Source organism: Cryptomeria japonica, chromosome 2 (genome assembly GCF_030272615.1).
Source record: "Cryptomeria japonica chromosome 2, Sugi_1.0, whole genome shotgun sequence".
In the NCBI taxonomy this organism is placed as follows: Eukaryota; Viridiplantae; Streptophyta; class Pinopsida; order Cupressales; family Cupressaceae; genus Cryptomeria; species Cryptomeria japonica.
In genome coordinates, this window is record NC_081406.1 from 133,591,391 (window position 1) to 133,609,306 (window position 17,916).

Sequence of the window (17,916 nt, forward strand, 5' to 3'; positions counted from 1 at the left end):
CGCTACCGATTTCCATGCCAATTTTCCTATTACCGGTTGCTTGGACCTATTTGATCTACCAGAATTCCTTCCATAGCTTGTAGAGCCCTCAACGTTGATTCTGATGTTCCTTGACATGTGGTCGACCTTCTCTTTGATTATCACTTCATCCTTTAGATTTTCTGGAAAGATTTGTTTTGTGGAGGCTGACCTTGTTGGTTTTACATGTTAGGCCTTGTTCTTCAGGTTTTGATCCTTTTTGGGCCGATCGGATCCCCTTGGATCGTATAAATCATTGTAATTGAGCATAAGAATGCGTCATGATGATAATCATTGGAAGTTAGACAAAAACATAGAAGAATAATCTTTACTCTGGAGGTTCCGGTAGTGATCTGTTATGTATTTGAGCATGTTTTAGTAGGCCTGTGAGCCAGTTTCTATAACCCGGTTGTTACTGGTTGGTTGTAATCAGTTTTCATGTTGTAATTCAATTTGTTTTTGCATTGCCTCCATCATATCTTTGTGGTTCCATTGTGTTTACTCTTGCTAACCGGTCCAGACTGATCTCTTGAGGTCCCTCCTTACCGGTGACTGCACCAGTTTTGTGGCCCACAATTGAAGTTGACTAAATGTGGTTGTCTCGGTGAACAGTCAGTCAGATTGGGTATACTTTTATGGTTTGCATTGTGGTGCATTGCTTCATCATTTCTTGTTGTTGTAGTATGATGTCGGTGGACAAAAATGCTTGATATATCCCAATTTGTATGTTATCAATATATTTACAATTGACTTTGTGATGATCTAAGTATCAACTTGTACAGTGACAGTGTGACAATATGCAGGAATACATTGCATTCCTCCACCTTTAGGTGATTTGATGGTGTGGCTCAGTCATTTAGCTATGTTGGTGTCAAATGATGCTATTTTGTGCATCCGAAATAATTTTGGTGGTCTACATCATGTTTTGAGTAAGTTTGGTTGGCGTGTTTTAATGGTTCTATCCTTTAAAGCCAACCTATGCATTTTTGGTCCGTGTGGTAGCATGCAAAGTTGAAGACATTTATCTATCCTTTGGAGCTGGCATGTGCAATTTTTACGACATTAATGACATAAAAGAGAAGATACAAAAGACATGGGTGAAGAAATTTGATGAGAATGTAGATAGCAAAAATGGATCTGTACCTACTAGTGGTGCAAATGCTTCCTCCAAAAACTATAAAAAATGCATTATCTGAGGGAGAGAACTCGTTGAAGACCTCCTTATTGTGTGTATATTAGATTGGTTTTAGCATGGTAGATGTTAGGAATTTCCAAAAGATTCTAGATGTTTGTGATGATCCACAAAGTTATTTGTGATCATTGTTATAATAGTGTATCACCTTTTTAGTATGTAACGAATAAATACATTTAAGGTAAAAACCTTAAATTGGTGGAGTTAACGATTAAAGTGGCTTTTCAAATTCATTTTGATCACTTGTGATGTTGAGAATTGAAGTACAATTATGCATGAGAGAGCTTTCTTGTGCAAACCCTAGTGATAGTGTTTTGGGGTATTTTGCAAGGTTGTGTTTATAATTCAGTTTGTGTGATCAAGATGGCTACGCAAATTGTTGTCGACATTTCTTTGAATCCATGATTGCAATTCAAACCCTATCCATTTGTGGTGATAGAGAAAGATAAGGAAGGAGCCTTGTCGAAGGTACTATTGGATGTAAGGGTTTATATCCATCCACCCTTAACGAAGGCTAGTCATGTGAAGTTTAATGATTTGTGGAAACAGCTAGTAGAAGATAACTTGGTGACATGCAAAAACAATGTTTGTAGAAATCATAATTTATGATTTGTGAATTAGCACTTAACTATTTATAGGAGGGTGAATCATGAAAAGTAATTTTCGTTCATACACACACCCTTAAATGTTTGTACCTCCTAATTGCAATTTGACATCATAATGTAATGATGGAGCCATGTTCCCATACAAGATGGCTAACATTGAGCAAGTGGAGCACCTGAATATGACCAATCAATTTTTAACCATGAACAAATATGTATTTTAAAACACCATAAAATATGTCAAAGCCTACTCAACTATTAGAGCCCCGAATATACCCTACACAACCTTAACTATAAAATATTTATAAAAATCTTAGGGCATTATCTAATATACAATTTATAATGTGATTATCCACCATGATCATTTGTATCTTATAAGAATAGTTTAACCTTGTAGCAGAGTTTAATTGCTCACATCGTTTTAAGTAATCAGTAGAGATGATAAATCAACTTCTTTGTTACCAACATACTCTGCAAAACTACAAGTGACTGAGACTTCAACAAAGCACAGGTAGAAAGGGAAATGAACCACACTTCACTGCAATCTAAATAGAATCGGTTACATTACAATAATAAAAAGCATGCTGTTTTAATCAACAGTCACAAATGGAAGATGGAGGATTTCACAACCACCAAATTAACGATCACTAAGGACATCAGTTTCATTATTTACATTAAAAAAATCACCATGTTGTGGCTGTATGAACGCCTCTTAGCGTAACTAACTCATAACTATTATACAAGTAACTCAATTCAGTAAGGCTTAACTCAAGATCACACTTAAACACCAAATTATTAAACTTGTAAATTTTTAAAATAAAAGAAAATGTTAAATTGTAAAATATTATTGAGATATCACAGCTTTACATTCAACTGTCGCTGCTCAGGAAAGCATGGACCCCTCATTTGCATGTTTTTTATTGCAAACAATTAGTTAAAAAAGGCATCACCTAACCTTGTGACTTACCACAGACTACTCAGAGCATTCACTACAGTGTTGACAAAACCAGAACAGAAAATGGGAAAAGCGAAAGGGTTAAGAGGGCTCTGTAAGAGTCAAAGTTTAATGTGTTTTTTAAGTCTGATTTTTTAATAGTAGTTCTTTTAGTTTCATCAACTCATGATAAAGAAATCAGAATAGAGTAAGATATTGTTAACAGAAAAAATCTGGAAACAGAAGTTAAATAACCAAATGACAGACGCCCTTAACAACCATCTTTATAAACTAAAATTGGTTATGCTAACCCCAAAAAGTATTGCAGGCTACATTACTATGTAAAAAATTATAGAATATCATACAATTATCAAATTGTCAGGTTACACAAAGTTGATCTTCTATAATAGAAAGGAAACATACAATTACGCATTCATTCATTATTCGCATTTGTGAAGCTAGAAAGTAGAAAGTAATATCCTTGCCCAGAAGTATGGTTCTATTCATGAGTGACCCTCAAATGACTGCATATATATCAATTTCTAAATGGGAAAATATAAATTCAAGATCGATTTTTATTTGCTAGCACTTACCAAGGCATGAGAGTTATGCTCATTCAGAAATAATAAAAGAATCATCATTTACAAAGTCACTTAATTGTTTCATTTCACCAACATCAACCAGCCAGCGAAGTGTCCTGACAATTGCATCACTTGGAGCACAGCCTTCTTTCTTCGCTTTTACAAGATCATGTCTTCGCTTTAAGGCACAGAATAATATATTGTATGTGAAAACATCTGGAACCAAATCCTTTGTTTTCATCTCATTCCGCATTGAGAAAGCCATGTCAAGTTTGTTTTCCTTGCAGAAAAAATCAATCAATTTATTATAGGTTGCAACAGTTGGAGAAATACCATCCACTTCCATGTTTGAAAAATACTTCAAGGCCTTATCTATTTCACCAATTTTGCAATGGGCATCAATCAGACAGCTATAAGTGACTGCATTAAAAGTCAAGCCTTCCTCAAGCATCCTATTCATGAGTAAATGTGCTCTAGAAAGATCTCCTGCCTTGCACAGACAATCAATGACTGTGTTGTATGTCACTTCATCAGGTTTCAAATCCCTTGTTGCCATCTCCTCTAACATCTTTCCTACCATGTTCATGTCTTCTGTTCTACAGAATGCACATATTAGTGTATTATATGTAATTATATTAGGAAGATGTCCCCTGTTTTCCATCTCGGAAATAAGTGTAAATGCTTCCTTTTCCCTTTTATTCTGACACAAACCATCAATTAGAATGTTGTAGGTAACAACATTTGGGGAGCAACCTTTCCTGAGCATCTCTTTGAACAACTTTTGAGCCTTATCCACCTCATGTGATTTGCAAAAGCCGCATATGAAAGAATTATAAGTAAATACATTTGGCTCTAATCCTTTTTTGGATATATCATGGAAACAATACCAAGCCTTGTCCATCCTGCCATCTTTGCACAGTCCATCAATAACTACATTAAATGTTACTGCATCGGGCAAAGGACCAAACTCCATCATTTGTACAGAAAGCTTGTAGGCTTTGTTTGTTTTTCCGGCCTTGAAAAAGCCATCTATCAGGCTATTATAAATGTAGCAGTCAAGAAAATGGCCATCATCTAACAATTTAACTACCAATCCTAGCGCGTTATCTAGTCTTTCTACTTTGCAAAGACCATCAATCAGAGTAGAATATGTAACAATATCAGGAGAGCAGTAATTGTGTCTCATTCTAGCTACTATCCTTAGAGCTTCACCTTCCCTGCCCACCTTGCAGAGACCATTGATTAGGGTACTGAACGTAAAACTATTTGGAGAAATGCCTGCTTGTATCATCTCAGCAACTAAAACAAGAGCTTCATCTACTCTACCTCTTTTGCAAATCCCATCAATCAGGGTGCTGTATGTAACCATATCTGGAAAGCAGTAGCTATGTTTCATTCCAGCTACTAACTTTACAGCTTCATCTTCTCTTCCCACCTTGCATAGACCATTAATTAGAGTACTCCACACGACAATATCAGGAGAAATGCCAGCTTGTATCATCTCAGCGAATAAAACAAGAGCTTCATCTACTCTACCTCTTTTGCAGATCCCATCAATCAAGGTGCTGTATGTAACAATATCAGGAAAACAGTGAGCTTGCCTCATTCTGTAGAAAATCCCAAGTGCTTCCTCAATTTGATCCCCTTTACACAAAGCCTTTATGAGGGTGTTATAAGTGATAACATCTGGATGTATTTCCATCTCTTTCATTTCAGCAAGAGGGGGGTTGATTCTACAGAGATCACCAGAGTTTACGAGGCCATCTAAAAGAGCGGTGAAGGATACGGCATTGAGAGGACGGCGTTCAGTTAGGGCGGAGTGGAAGAGATCCCAGGCCTTGTTTGTGTTTCCCGATTTACAGAGGGCAGTAATGGACTGAGTGAAGTGCTTCACATTAAATTTGTGGGTGATGTGAGGACGGGGTTTGTCCTGTTTGTGTTTGTGTGTGTTGAGATGAGGAAGTTTTGGAGTATCGTTTAGAAGAACGAGGAGAATGAGAATGAGGAGAAATTACCTGTTTAAAGAGGGGGCATCGTATCCATTTGAAGTTGTGCATCATCTCCATCATTTCAAGTTGGATCATGTTCTGGGGGTTAACAGAGCAGAGCAGTGAAGCAGAACAAAACCCTTCTCTCCTCTTAACCCCACATTGATATAAACCATCCCACGTTTTTTTTAACCTAATGTTTCTTGGTTAGCACAGTATGTTTATAAATAATTATTCTAGTGTCACATTGATATAATTTTTTTCTAAATTCGTATAAGGAGGAAGCAATTCTAAAGTAATATGACTGGTATATTTATATTAAAAAAATATATAAGAGAATCATTGTGAAATAAATGTTTTTCTAAAATATTAAATAGAAGAATACAAATCCATTAAAGTCTTACATGCAAAAAGCATAAGTGTTGAAGGTTCTATTTTATTTGGAATGATAAAATAACACCTCTACAAAAAGTGAAACATAATATATTTCATGCATTTAAATGCATGTTAAATTGTTTCAAAAATAGATTTTTGTTTAAAATATTTATTTAAAAATATTAAAAACATTAAATTAAAGTTATTTTATATAATTATAATTATTATATTTATATAAATATGCTAGCAATTACTTTGTATTTAAATTTTAGTCTATTTATATGTCAACTATTAATATTGAATAGTAAATATATTAGTAAATATATAATAATAAATATAAGATTAATATCACCAAAATAAATAAATATAAGATTAATATTTAATAATAAATGTGAATATATGAAATATATAAATTTAAAAATGAAAATATATTAAAGTTATAAACGAAAAAGAAAAAGATTTAAGGTTGTCACAAATAAAATGACAGTATAATTAAATATATGATTAAATAATTTATTTTGTTTTATTTAATTTTTTACAATTATAATGAGCTGAAAAAAGTAATTAGAAAATATTGTATTTTAGATAATCAAATAATATTTTAAATAAAAATATTTTGAACATATGTATTTAAAAAATATGTCAAAATATCAAGAAACATCTTTGAGCATCTTTTAGATAGATGTATATAAGATATCTATATTAGTATTTTCATATTATTATAGAATTAGTTTATTTAAGACATGAAGGTATAAATTTTATTGTATATTCTATACAATATCTAATAATGATTTACTTTTATATATTTCTATTAAGTATACTATTTTATGCATATCTTGCATCATGATTTTCCATGAGACCACACTTTTTAAAGAATTTATACAACAATTGATTTGTGTGTATTCTCCTACAATTCAAATGCATATATATCAAAGCATTTGCAACTACAATATTTTTTAAAAGAAGGGTAAAAATTAATTAATCAAGCAATAAAGAAGCCAAAAAATTAGACCTCCCCCAAAGCACCAAATAATCTCTCATGTCATCCATAACTAACTCCTCCAGAATCTAAGGGCTCTTTGAGGACAAGTACTCCAAGTCCCCAATACTCCACTATCCCATCTACTCAGAAGCCCATTTTTTTTCCAAGCAATCATTAACCTTGTTCTATTCTTGAGGAATATGGAAAAAATAAATAGAATCCAAAGATCTATAGAGTCTTGCAATCTGATTGACCACCGGGGCCAATTGCCAATTCGCTCCCTCAAACTGACATATGTTCAACATATTAACTACAATTTGTGAATCAGATTCACAATTAATTTTCCTCCATCCCAAGGCATGACATCTTTCCAAAGCATAAATAATTGCAAGAGATTCCATAAGGTTATTAGTATGGTGATCCTTATACATAGAGAAGAAGAACAAAACCACTCTAGAACTATCTCTGCCAACTCCTCCAATCCCAACATGCCTAGCTACGGATGAACCATCAGTATTTATCTTCAACACATCATTAGGGAGGGCCACCAACAACCATCACACTGAACTTTATTCCTGACCTGACGACCATCCCTAGCAGAGGGGGTCTCCTCCTACAACCCCCCAAGCCCAATCTGTGGATAATACCCAAATCACTAGGATCCACATGAGAAGACAAATCATATTTGGCTAATAAAGTTTCCTACATGCTACTAATTATGTGAATCCACAATTAATGACTGGGCATTTTTTAATCTAGAAAATCCCCTTTAATTCTTCTAAACAAATCAACCAAAGAACAAAGGAGGAAACTATGTTCCACACAATATGAAGAAAGGGGATCCCCAATATAACCTAGAGGACTTAAGGGGGGGTGTTGGTACAATTAAGGTATTTTACCTTGGTTATTCTCTCCTATGTAGGGAATTGCATAGGAGTAGTTGGAGCATTTCCACTTTAGGTGGACTTATCTTGTTATTACTTTATCAAATCCACTTATAGTAGTTGCACTTTTCCATCTTTAGTGGGTTATCCACCTTTTGTGGTGCTATCATGTCATGAGATAACAACACTTTTCATTATCTCATTCACTCCTTTGTACTCACCTTGGGTATATAACCAAGTGGTCTCCTATGTACATGCAATGGATTCTATTGCATCATTGATAGGACTACAATTTTTTTTTTCATATTCTATCTCTCTTATTATTGCGCTTTCCATTAGGCCTCTATATCTTGGGTGGCTACCTTCATAGCCAATTCTTAAAATGCCTATAATATGATTTTACAAATAGCTTAAGCCAATTATTATATGATATATCCCTTGTTAAAGATAAAAATCTAAGAATAAATATGTGTTGTATGTTGAAATTCATTAAATGTAAATCAAATAGGAATGAAAGGGAAATCACAAATCACGAATCCCTATCCTAATTGGAATTCAAATAAACAAACAATAGAATAATGCTAAACAAGAAACATGAATATAAGATATATCAATCAATTCCCCCTATTCCAAGACTGCATATAGCTTCCATTGCTCTTCTCCTCTTTGTGGCATTGTGGCTCTCAGATATCGCGCTGGCAACCTGCAAATGACACAAAGATTCTGTTGGTAAACAGATTTGTCATTGCAGTCATTTATCTGAAATTGACCCTGTTTGCCCGATGAGTAGTGACAAACGTTCCAACAGTTGGAGAGATTTGTCATTGCAGTTTGAGAGGGGCAGCTCCCTCGTATGATAGGAGTGTTTAGGATTTTCGTGTACTTTTAACCTGAAAGTACATAAAGGAGAAAACATAGAACTTAAACAAGATTAATAACATAAACCCTACTAGAAGACATACAAACAACAAGTAGGATTCCATAAATGATAACAATCACAAAAGGGGTTACCACCAAAAAGGTTAGTCATGCAACAATGATGAAAGAAGTACAATAAACCTTGACACACGAAGAGATAGGTTGTACTAGCACATGCAAGTCAAGATACTATGAAACATACACAAAATTAGCAACAATAACTCATGAATACATTCAAGACACACGAACTCAATGCATTCTTCATTATTCTTTTTGAAAATATACAAGTTCAAAAACCCCCTTAGTCAAAGGTATGGATATCAAAAGATCTCACTTAGTTTCTCTAAAAAATTCTGTAGAGTTTTCCCCCTCTGTAAGAGTTTTTTCGTTACAATGCAAAATCCTTCTCTTTATAGGCTTGTAGGATAACTACCTTATAACCAACTTCAATCCTGGGTTAATAACTAACTCTTTTTTGCGTAAATTTTAATGAGTTAGTAACTTACACTTTTATGCGTAGAAGAAGTCAACTTTCTAACCTTTGGTTACAATAAGTGACATAAGTCACTTTTTACAAAAAGAATTTCAAACCCATTAAATTGAAGAAATAACTCGTTGTCGATTTTGCCAAGGTAGCCTCCTTGTCTTTCATCTGCATCTTTATCTTTGTAACTTTTTCATCATCAACTCTTTCTGCTTACACTGTGGAGCGTAGCTGCATACTGAAGCATCTATGCCTTTGGAACCAATGCATTAATGAAGTTCAGTCATATTAGCTTCTTACTAAAGTTTTGGATCTAATCATGCTTCAAATTAAGCTCACCAACACAATCTCCTGAATATTCATTAACTTCCACTTACATTGTAATTTCTAGAGACTTTGAGCTTGTCCTTCTCATTCTTTTCTTGAAAGCTCCATAATTTACAAGTTGGAATGCTAGTACACTAAAATTTGCATCATGATATGATTCATCTATAAGGATAATATTTAACCATCATAAAAGATTTTGGTCATAACCAAATTTTCTCACACTCACACCCTTAAATATTGAGTTGTGGTCCATCAAACTTGCTAAGCCTTCCAGGAATAAATACAAAGTGATTTTCAATTCAACTTAGATGAAGTCAAACTTTAATTACTCGAAAGATTTATATGCTTAACCATCTCTTATGCATTCCCACCATCTTGACAAAGAGATATTCATTCACCAAATAAATTTTAGAGTTTCCTTGTGCGATCCATTTTGTGCACGTTCTTCAATCCTTTCGTTTCATTCTTTGAGAGGATGCTTCTTTGAGACATTTTTGTCAATTTTTCTGAATCCTTATTAGTACTTCCAAGTTTTTCATGTGCAGTGACAATGGCAGTGATGCTATTAAATCTATTTTGTGCATAATCTCTGCAAATATTGCATTCGCTAAGATGACATCTCTTTGAAACATTCTGTCAAACGGTTTGCTTGCCTTGTCTAAGCTTTCCATATTACATATATTTTATTGCGTTCATTCACTTGTCGTGTCTAAGCTCTGACATTTTACACTCATATCACCAGAGGAGTTGAACTACAATATCTGACAAAATTCCTCTATCTTTATGCTTTGATAAATCACCATTTAAAGGTTGTGGAATTCGGCATTACATCTGTTGATTGCACTTGCATTGTACCAAACAACTATCGTGCAATGTTGAATCAAACAATTCACGTGCAATGTTGATGCTTCCACGATCTTTCCCATGCTTCACAGTTCTGCGAGCATTCTGTCAAGTGTCACGTGTAATGTTGATTCGCCATGCTTCACAGAATTGAGCTTTACACTCTCCAATTGCATTTTCTCTTGAAAGTTTTCAAAGCCTTTTCAACTAATCCATGTTAGTGTGAAATCTGCAATCAAGCATTCCATGAGATGACGTTTCTTTGAAGCATTCTGTCAAACACATTGCGTGCACTGTGAATGTTTCCACATTTTGTACACATGTCTATCAACGCATTTGCAACTACAATATTTGATACAAGTCCACTTTCAATTATGCTTTAATGAATTCGCATTCCCTATTCTATGGCATTTTGATCATTTGATGGTTCATCGTAGGGATGGATGAGAGCTGAGAGAGAAATGAAGTAACGATCCCGCTGCACCATAAGGGGAATGAGAGCCGGTCTGCATTGGGAGAGCAATGAACTAACCCATCCATTATTTAAGATCACATTTTCTTTATCAGTCTTATCACATTAACCCCACGATTGACTTGGGGATTGAGGCAAAACAATTACTACTATGGTTAGGGGCCCTCCACCAATCCAATGCGATCGCGAAGACTAAGAAAGGGTGACCCGAGTTAAGATATCAGCCAACTGTCGAAGGTAGGGAACACACTTAAGTCGTCGATTGACGTTGACTCGATCTCCCTAGGGCATAGACAAAATGGTCGCATTTTAGCACAAGCTGGCATAATGCTGATAAAGGTTGCGGAGTTTGGATTTAAACCTACACATTGCATTTTCTTGAATGTCTTTGAGGCCTTTCGACAAACCCATTTTGTGCATATCTTGAGATCATTGCATTAAATGAGACCATATTCTTTAAAACATTTAGTCAAACAATTCACATGTCGTTAGTATGCTTTCCTCATCGCATATCCACACTTTAACCGTAGTATCATCATGGCGTTGGATGACATAAGCCGGCGAAGGAGAAGAGAGATTGCTTGTGAAGTTAATTGGGCATTAATTTTGTAGTCTCTACTCACCATGATGAGGTGGTATCTCGTCAAGGCATTTTAACAGAAAATTCACATGCCATTAGTATGTTCCTCATTCTGCATACAAACCTCCTGAAACATCACGTGGTGTACTTCTTTTTGCTCCCACGGTTTACATGCATATCAAATTCCAATGTTTGACAAAAACAACTGTATCTTCAATCTGGTTCGAAGCTGCCATTAGCGAAGGCGTGGATGAGTCTTCACTGAATATTTTCCACTTGCATCTGCTGTAATTTTTTCAAAAATGCTTCAACAAACTATCCTTTATGCTGTGGTGAATGTCAATGTCGTGTTCCAAAGATCCCTTGTTGCACAGGCTGGGATGATGGAGTCAAAAACCTGACCAATTACAAACATCTGCAATTACATCCAACACAGATTCAAAACCTGGAACTTGAAGCTCTTTCCTTTTTTTAATTCTTTTCTTTTTGATGAAATTTATAAGATGTTAAGAATGCTAAAAAACTGAGCATTTCTAACCTTCTTGACCAAGTGGGGCCCGTAAGGTTAAGAAATGAGGTTAGAAATGCTCAATTTTGGAGCATTCCTAACCTTTTTGTGAGAGGTTAGAAATATAGGTTAAGAATGCTCAAAAACTGAGCATTTCTAACCTATATGGTAAAAGGTTAAGAAATGAGGTTAAGAATGCTAAAAAAGTGAGCATTTCTAACCTTCTGCTTCAAAGATTGTGATTTTGACCTTAGAAACCATTGATCACGGAGAGGATTCAAGGAGGAATGCAATTGATGTTTTTAGACAACTTTTTATGGCAAATGACTAGACATATTAAAATAATTTAAAATATTAAATTATTATTTGAGAAATAATTTAAATATTTATTTATTGCTTTGGCTGGATAAAAATGACATAACTTTCAAACGGTAGGGAGTTAGGTCCTGAAATTTGAAACATGCGTCAATGGTAGGGAAATGGGTCCACACAATTTTTTCATACCTCATGAAAAATCCTAGGATGAGACATTTTAATCATTTTGGGGAAACAAACACCAAAAATTGAAAGTTTAAAATATGAAAAAGTATGAACTAGGTTCAAGTGAAAATTGGCCACGTGACACAAAACGATGCTAATGACATGCCTATCAAATGGTTTCCCTCAATTCTTGGTAATTTCCAAAATTCATCCATTTTTCATATTTTAACTAGCAACGACCTTGGATTGCGGTTCACTGTTTACACGTAAACACCTATTGGATCTTCATTCAACATTGAGATCAATTTGAAATTAAAATTTTAGGTATACCAAATGTGAGGGCAACAGATTCAAAGTTCGTGATTGTTGAAAATGGAGATTGAATGCTCAATTTATAGATTATTGGATGATAATTGAATGAAAGGCGGAACAAGTTGATCAAGAGGTGGAACTCAGGTGAGCTCACATGTTGATTGATAGTTGAACTGCTGAATTGGAGGTGAAACAAAATAGATTGAATAGATTAAATGAGTCAACTGATTGAGAAAAAAACTAACTGAGGGATAAAAAAGGGTGATTGGAGGAAATAAAGAGGAGGAGATAGTTAACTGATTGAAAGTTGATTGAGAGTTTTATTTAGAAAAAGCTAACTAAAAGATAGAAATAGGAATGAAAAGATAATTGAATTAATTAATTAATTAAATTAATCAATTTAGCATGTGCTTGAAATTTGACTTGGATTTTCAATTTAATCTTTGCATGAGATTTTAATTCAAATATTGAATTTATTTTAAATTTAATTTGGTATTTGAATATATTTAGAACTTGACTTTGATTTTCAATTTGATTTTTGAAATCATGCACATATATATGAAATTAGAAGAAACTGGAAGAATTTGAATTTGAGTTAGAATTTGGAGAATTAAATGAAATTAGAAGAATTATGAAATTAAATGAAATTAGAATTTGGGGATTTGGAATTAAATGAAATTAGAATTAGAAGAATAAATTAGTTAATTAAATAATTCAAGAAACAATTTAATTAGTTGAATTAATGAAATTAAATCACAATTAATTAAATAATAAATATTTAGAAAAAGAGTTAATGATTAGATGATTAGAGATAGAAATTAAAAATTAATTAATTTAAATAATAAAGATTATTTAAATTGAGGATTAAAATCATAACTAATTAAATAATAAATATTTAATTAACATTAAAAAATGGTTTAAATGATTAAACAATGATAGAATTAAAAATAGAATAATTAGTAAGATGATGAGGAAATATGAAATTAGAAGAATACGATTAATTAACTTAATTAAATAATTAAAGGATTATTTAATCAATTAGAGGAATAATTAGTACATGATCAATGAGACATTTTTAGGTGTCTACATTTGCCCCTCTTTGAGACAAAGTCAGAATGACGTTGTTTCAAAGAACGAAAAAAATTCTGCCCCAATATGCTTTGGTACCACTGTATAGTGTAAATATGCCCCCTCAGAAAAGGTGGTCGAAAAATTCAGAAATTGAGACCATATTTTTGATATCGGTATAATGAGCAATCTTGTGAAGTTTCGTGCAATTTCGAGATCGTTTGAGTAGCCTACATGTTGTTTGAAGTTGACAGGGACCACAAGCGTCGGAGTGGGAAACAACCCTAATTTTGAGCTATAAATAGAGAGTTTAGCTTTTCATTTTCTCATTTGTATTGTGTTGAGTTCTTGGAGATCCTTGTGAGTTTTTTGCTTTTCTACGAGTATTTGATCATCATGGCTGGCTATAGGGCACGAGTGCACTTGTTTGACCGAGTACGTTCTTATCAGAGACCTTCAAGGGCTGGCAACATGGTATGTTTCCAAATTTTTGCTTGTTTTTTGCAATTTTTTGCAATTTTTTTCCAGAGAGCTAGGTTTTATTCATCACGCATATGCTTGTCGATTTTCACGCATTAGTACTAAGTGTCACGCAAACGCTTTAAATGTACCGTAAAAGCTTAAGTATCACAGATAGATGCTTAGTGTTACACATTTGCTTATATGTTCACACATTAGTTATAAATGCTACACATTCATTGCAATTGTTACGCATAAGCTTTAATTGTATCACAATGGTGTTAAATGTTACACATAAGTATTTAATTTTATGCATTCATTGCTAATTGAAGTTTTTGTCATGCATTTGATGATTTTTTGTAATCGTGTTATCTGATATCTGATATTTTCAACATTCTCTCTATGCAGGAGAATATTTGAGTGTTATACTGTCAATAGAGCAGACCCAGTGGACTTGATCTTCGAGTCGAATTAATTGATGAGGAGATTGCACATATCCGACATCTTGGATTATATCATGTTTTACATTTGCCAGAGGTTACAACCAACAAGGCCTTGATTACAACTTTAGTAGAGCGGTGGCATTTCGAGACATGTACCTTCCATTTTCCTACTGGTGAGGCATCCATTACCTTAGAGGATGTTTGGCATATACTGCATATTCCCATTCATGGTGCGAGAGTTGTATATGATCATGACGATGGCGTTGCTAGACTGTGTGCCCTTGTTGAGTGTGAGGAGCAAGATTTACAGATTAGTGGTCATTATGATATCCCTTGGGCTCGATTGGACTATGATGATCTTACTATAGTATTATGTAGTATCATAGGTGGTTTGTTGATTCCTGAAAGATGAGGTCATGGCTTTCCATTTGGACGGGGCAGAGTGCTCCATGATATGACCGTTCATCATCGAGTATATGCTTGGGGTCCCTATCTATTAGCCATGGTTTATTATTAAATGCATAGAATTGTATATTTAAGATACTGATCGATTAGTTATGGTGTGACATTGCTCCAGGCTTGGGCATGGGAGCACATTTATATCTCAAGGCCAGTTATTCATGTTGACTTGAGGCCAGTTTAGCTTTTATGGGGAGAAGATCAAGTCGATCTACCTCTCGACAGACTAGCAATGGAGGAGTCATGGGTCCACCTCGACATCCTGGGGCAGGATCTAGCGGGCATGATCTACCTATTGACAGAAGCATTGTCGGTTGAGACATTGAGATCATGTTATCTAAGCCTTCGGGCTTGTTTATGATTATTATATTTAGACACATTACCATTTTTGAGTTATATATATATATATATATGATATGATATGCAGTTTTTGGTGGCGATCTATTATGCTTTGTTTTCCATGTATGTTATATGATGCTATGAGTTATGTGATGCATGTCTATATGATTTATAAATGATGTTTATGAATGCAATGGTTTCTACACGATTTATAATGTGATGATTAATGAATGGTTTAATTCTTTCTATATGATTTATGAATGATGCTTATGAATGAAATTTAAACTATATGGATGCACTTTTGTTTTTGTATGATAATGCCAGAACATTCTTTTAACTCAGATGTACCTTGAAGAAATGTTAGTAAGATGAAATAAAGAAGAGATTGATGAAAGAATAATGCTAGATGACAGAAAAATTGATTTAGAAAAAAGATGAGAAATTGACAAACTATCAATACAGATGAGATGAGAATGAGAATGATTGATTCACGAACTTGTGTCATTATTTATTGTGCAATATATATTCATCACTGAGTCTTATTATTGAACAATGAATCTTAGCACATTAGGGTATAAGGAACCAAGATGTAAAGATGTCTCATTGAAGAAATGAACACGTAGCAGACAAGGAGTGAACCCCTCCATTCTAGGAAATACACTAGGGGTCGAGGTATGTGCGGCATTCACTAGCTGAATGCTCCTATCACAAACACCCACTAGAGCATTTTCCCTAGAACTTCATCGTTTTGCACCACAAACAACAAACAAAGAATAAGATTATGCCCATCATGGCTCCTCTAGTCACTCGTGGACATCCTTGAGTAGCATAGGAACATGACCTGTCACCAAATGATAAAAGATAAAAGATAAAGACTGACCCAAACAAAATTTAGCAGCTATACTGACCGTGTGCCTTCATTCTCAGTTTCTTGATGTGATGGTTGATAATGTCTGATCTCAGAAAGTTGCAGACCCTGTTTAAGATTGTCCTGTTTGATTTTGAGTGTATCATCTTCTATTTAAGATAAGATAATGATCACTTGATATGGATATGATACGATTGATAAGACAACTTGATCAGTTGATTGTAGATGTTTGACTGGATAGTCGTATCCTTTGTTAACTTCATGCGAAGTGTTTGCTAGATATCTGCTAGGGTATTTGTTTCTTGCGAGACATTTTATTGTAAGTTTTTTGATTAATTTTTGATTGGTTTTGGATTTTGTAGATTGATATTTGAATGTTTTTGGATTTTTTTGTTACTGTTTTCTCAATGTTTTGGATTTTTTCAGGACATTTTTCACTGCTTTTTATTTTTGAAGGATTTTTCAATGTTTTTGGATTTTGTGTTTTTCAATGTTTTTGAATTTTTTCAGGACTTTTTGGATTTTTTGGATTTTTTAAGGACTTTTATGATTGTTTGGATTTTTTCAAGACTTTATGACTTTTAGGATTTTTTCAGATATGCCCCCAGTGTGCAAACCTATATGACATGATGATATGCAAAATGCATGAGGAAACAATGAATTTTTGACATGACCTATGTTAATGCAATATGCATGATGAAGATGCATTTCCTATTTGACAAAGGATGACTGTGTTTGTTTATCATTTCGTAATACACCAATTGAATTGGAGGTATGAAACATTTAGTATATAAGCGATCAATCGATCCTGAAGATCCCTTGGAACATCCAAGTTAATACACTTAGTGACTAGGATTTACAAATGGAGATGCGAAAAACTTCCCCATTGGTTCTTGAAACTTTGATCTTCTTTTGTCCATGTGTGTGCAAATGAGTTAATTCCCACTCTTGTGTTCACTAAAGATCCTTAGCATCCTATATGACTAGCTATGTGGATTATCCTGACTTTCAAAAGCATCTCTAATAGAGCCTCGTTGCCAGCAATCTTGTAGAGCTCTGATGAGGTTATAGACTGTAATTTCTCAAATATTGCTCCATTGCCAATAGAGGTTCATAGCCCCGATGGAGTTACTTGCATGTTCCCATAGTCAAGCTTTATTGTCGCACTTTGTATGCGTGCTATTTCAGTTATATATCATTGCTCTTTTGCCTTGAGATGAATATTTGGCATAACACTTTTTCTTTTTTATATTTTCTTGCCTTGACTTGTAAGAAATAAAACTTACTTGGGTGTGACAATTACAGCGACGTTGGAGTAAAATTTTAGATTTTTCACTAGTCATATGATCAACTAGGTGTCTAGAACCAATTAGAGATTGTGTTAATTTGTTTGAGATATAGAAATTGATAGATTTTGGGTTAACAAGTCTCAAATAGTGAAATCACTACCCAACCATAAGTAAAGTGTCGTCATAGGGTAATGTTGAAAATGAATGACCATAGGACCTCAAAGAATTCATGTCCGAATATCTAAGAAAGGAGACGACCCTTGTTTCTCTTGAATGCAAATAGATGATAAACTTGGATAGTTGCCATGTTTTATTGATGCTGATATATGCCAATGCAGAAATTTTGCAAATGCGATGCATTTGAAAAGGAAACTATATGTGATGCAATGCTTTGAATAAAATGATATGCAATGTGGAAAGTAAAACCTAAACTAACCCAACCCTTAGATATAATATCATTTAATGTGCATGCTATTCATAGGGTCAGGGAGTGGATCTCCCTCCATGGTAG

The 17,916-nt window shown here is 34.1% G+C and overlaps 1 protein-coding gene across 2 annotated transcripts; it reads right to left on the minus strand.

The window, feature by feature from the left end:
• Positions 1-3,298: 3,298 nt before the first annotated feature.
• Positions 3,299-5,488, minus strand: LOC131073250 (pentatricopeptide repeat-containing protein At3g22470, mitochondrial). 2 transcript variants are annotated; one of them, XM_058009656.1, is made up of 2 exons: positions 5,343-5,488; positions 3,299-4,892 (listed from the first exon to the last, which is right to left on the minus strand). In XM_058009656.1, the coding sequence occupies exon 2, from the start codon at positions 4,826-4,828 to the stop codon at positions 3,359-3,361; it is 1,470 nt and encodes a 489-aa protein (XP_057865639.1). In that variant the 5' UTR covers positions 4,829-4,892; positions 5,343-5,488; the 3' UTR covers positions 3,299-3,358. The 2 variants fall into 2 exon arrangements, with proteins under 2 accessions (XP_057865639.1, XP_057865638.1); XM_058009655.1 differs by having other exon boundaries at positions 3,299-5,488.
• Between the last annotated feature and the right edge of the window lie 12,428 nt (positions 5,489-17,916).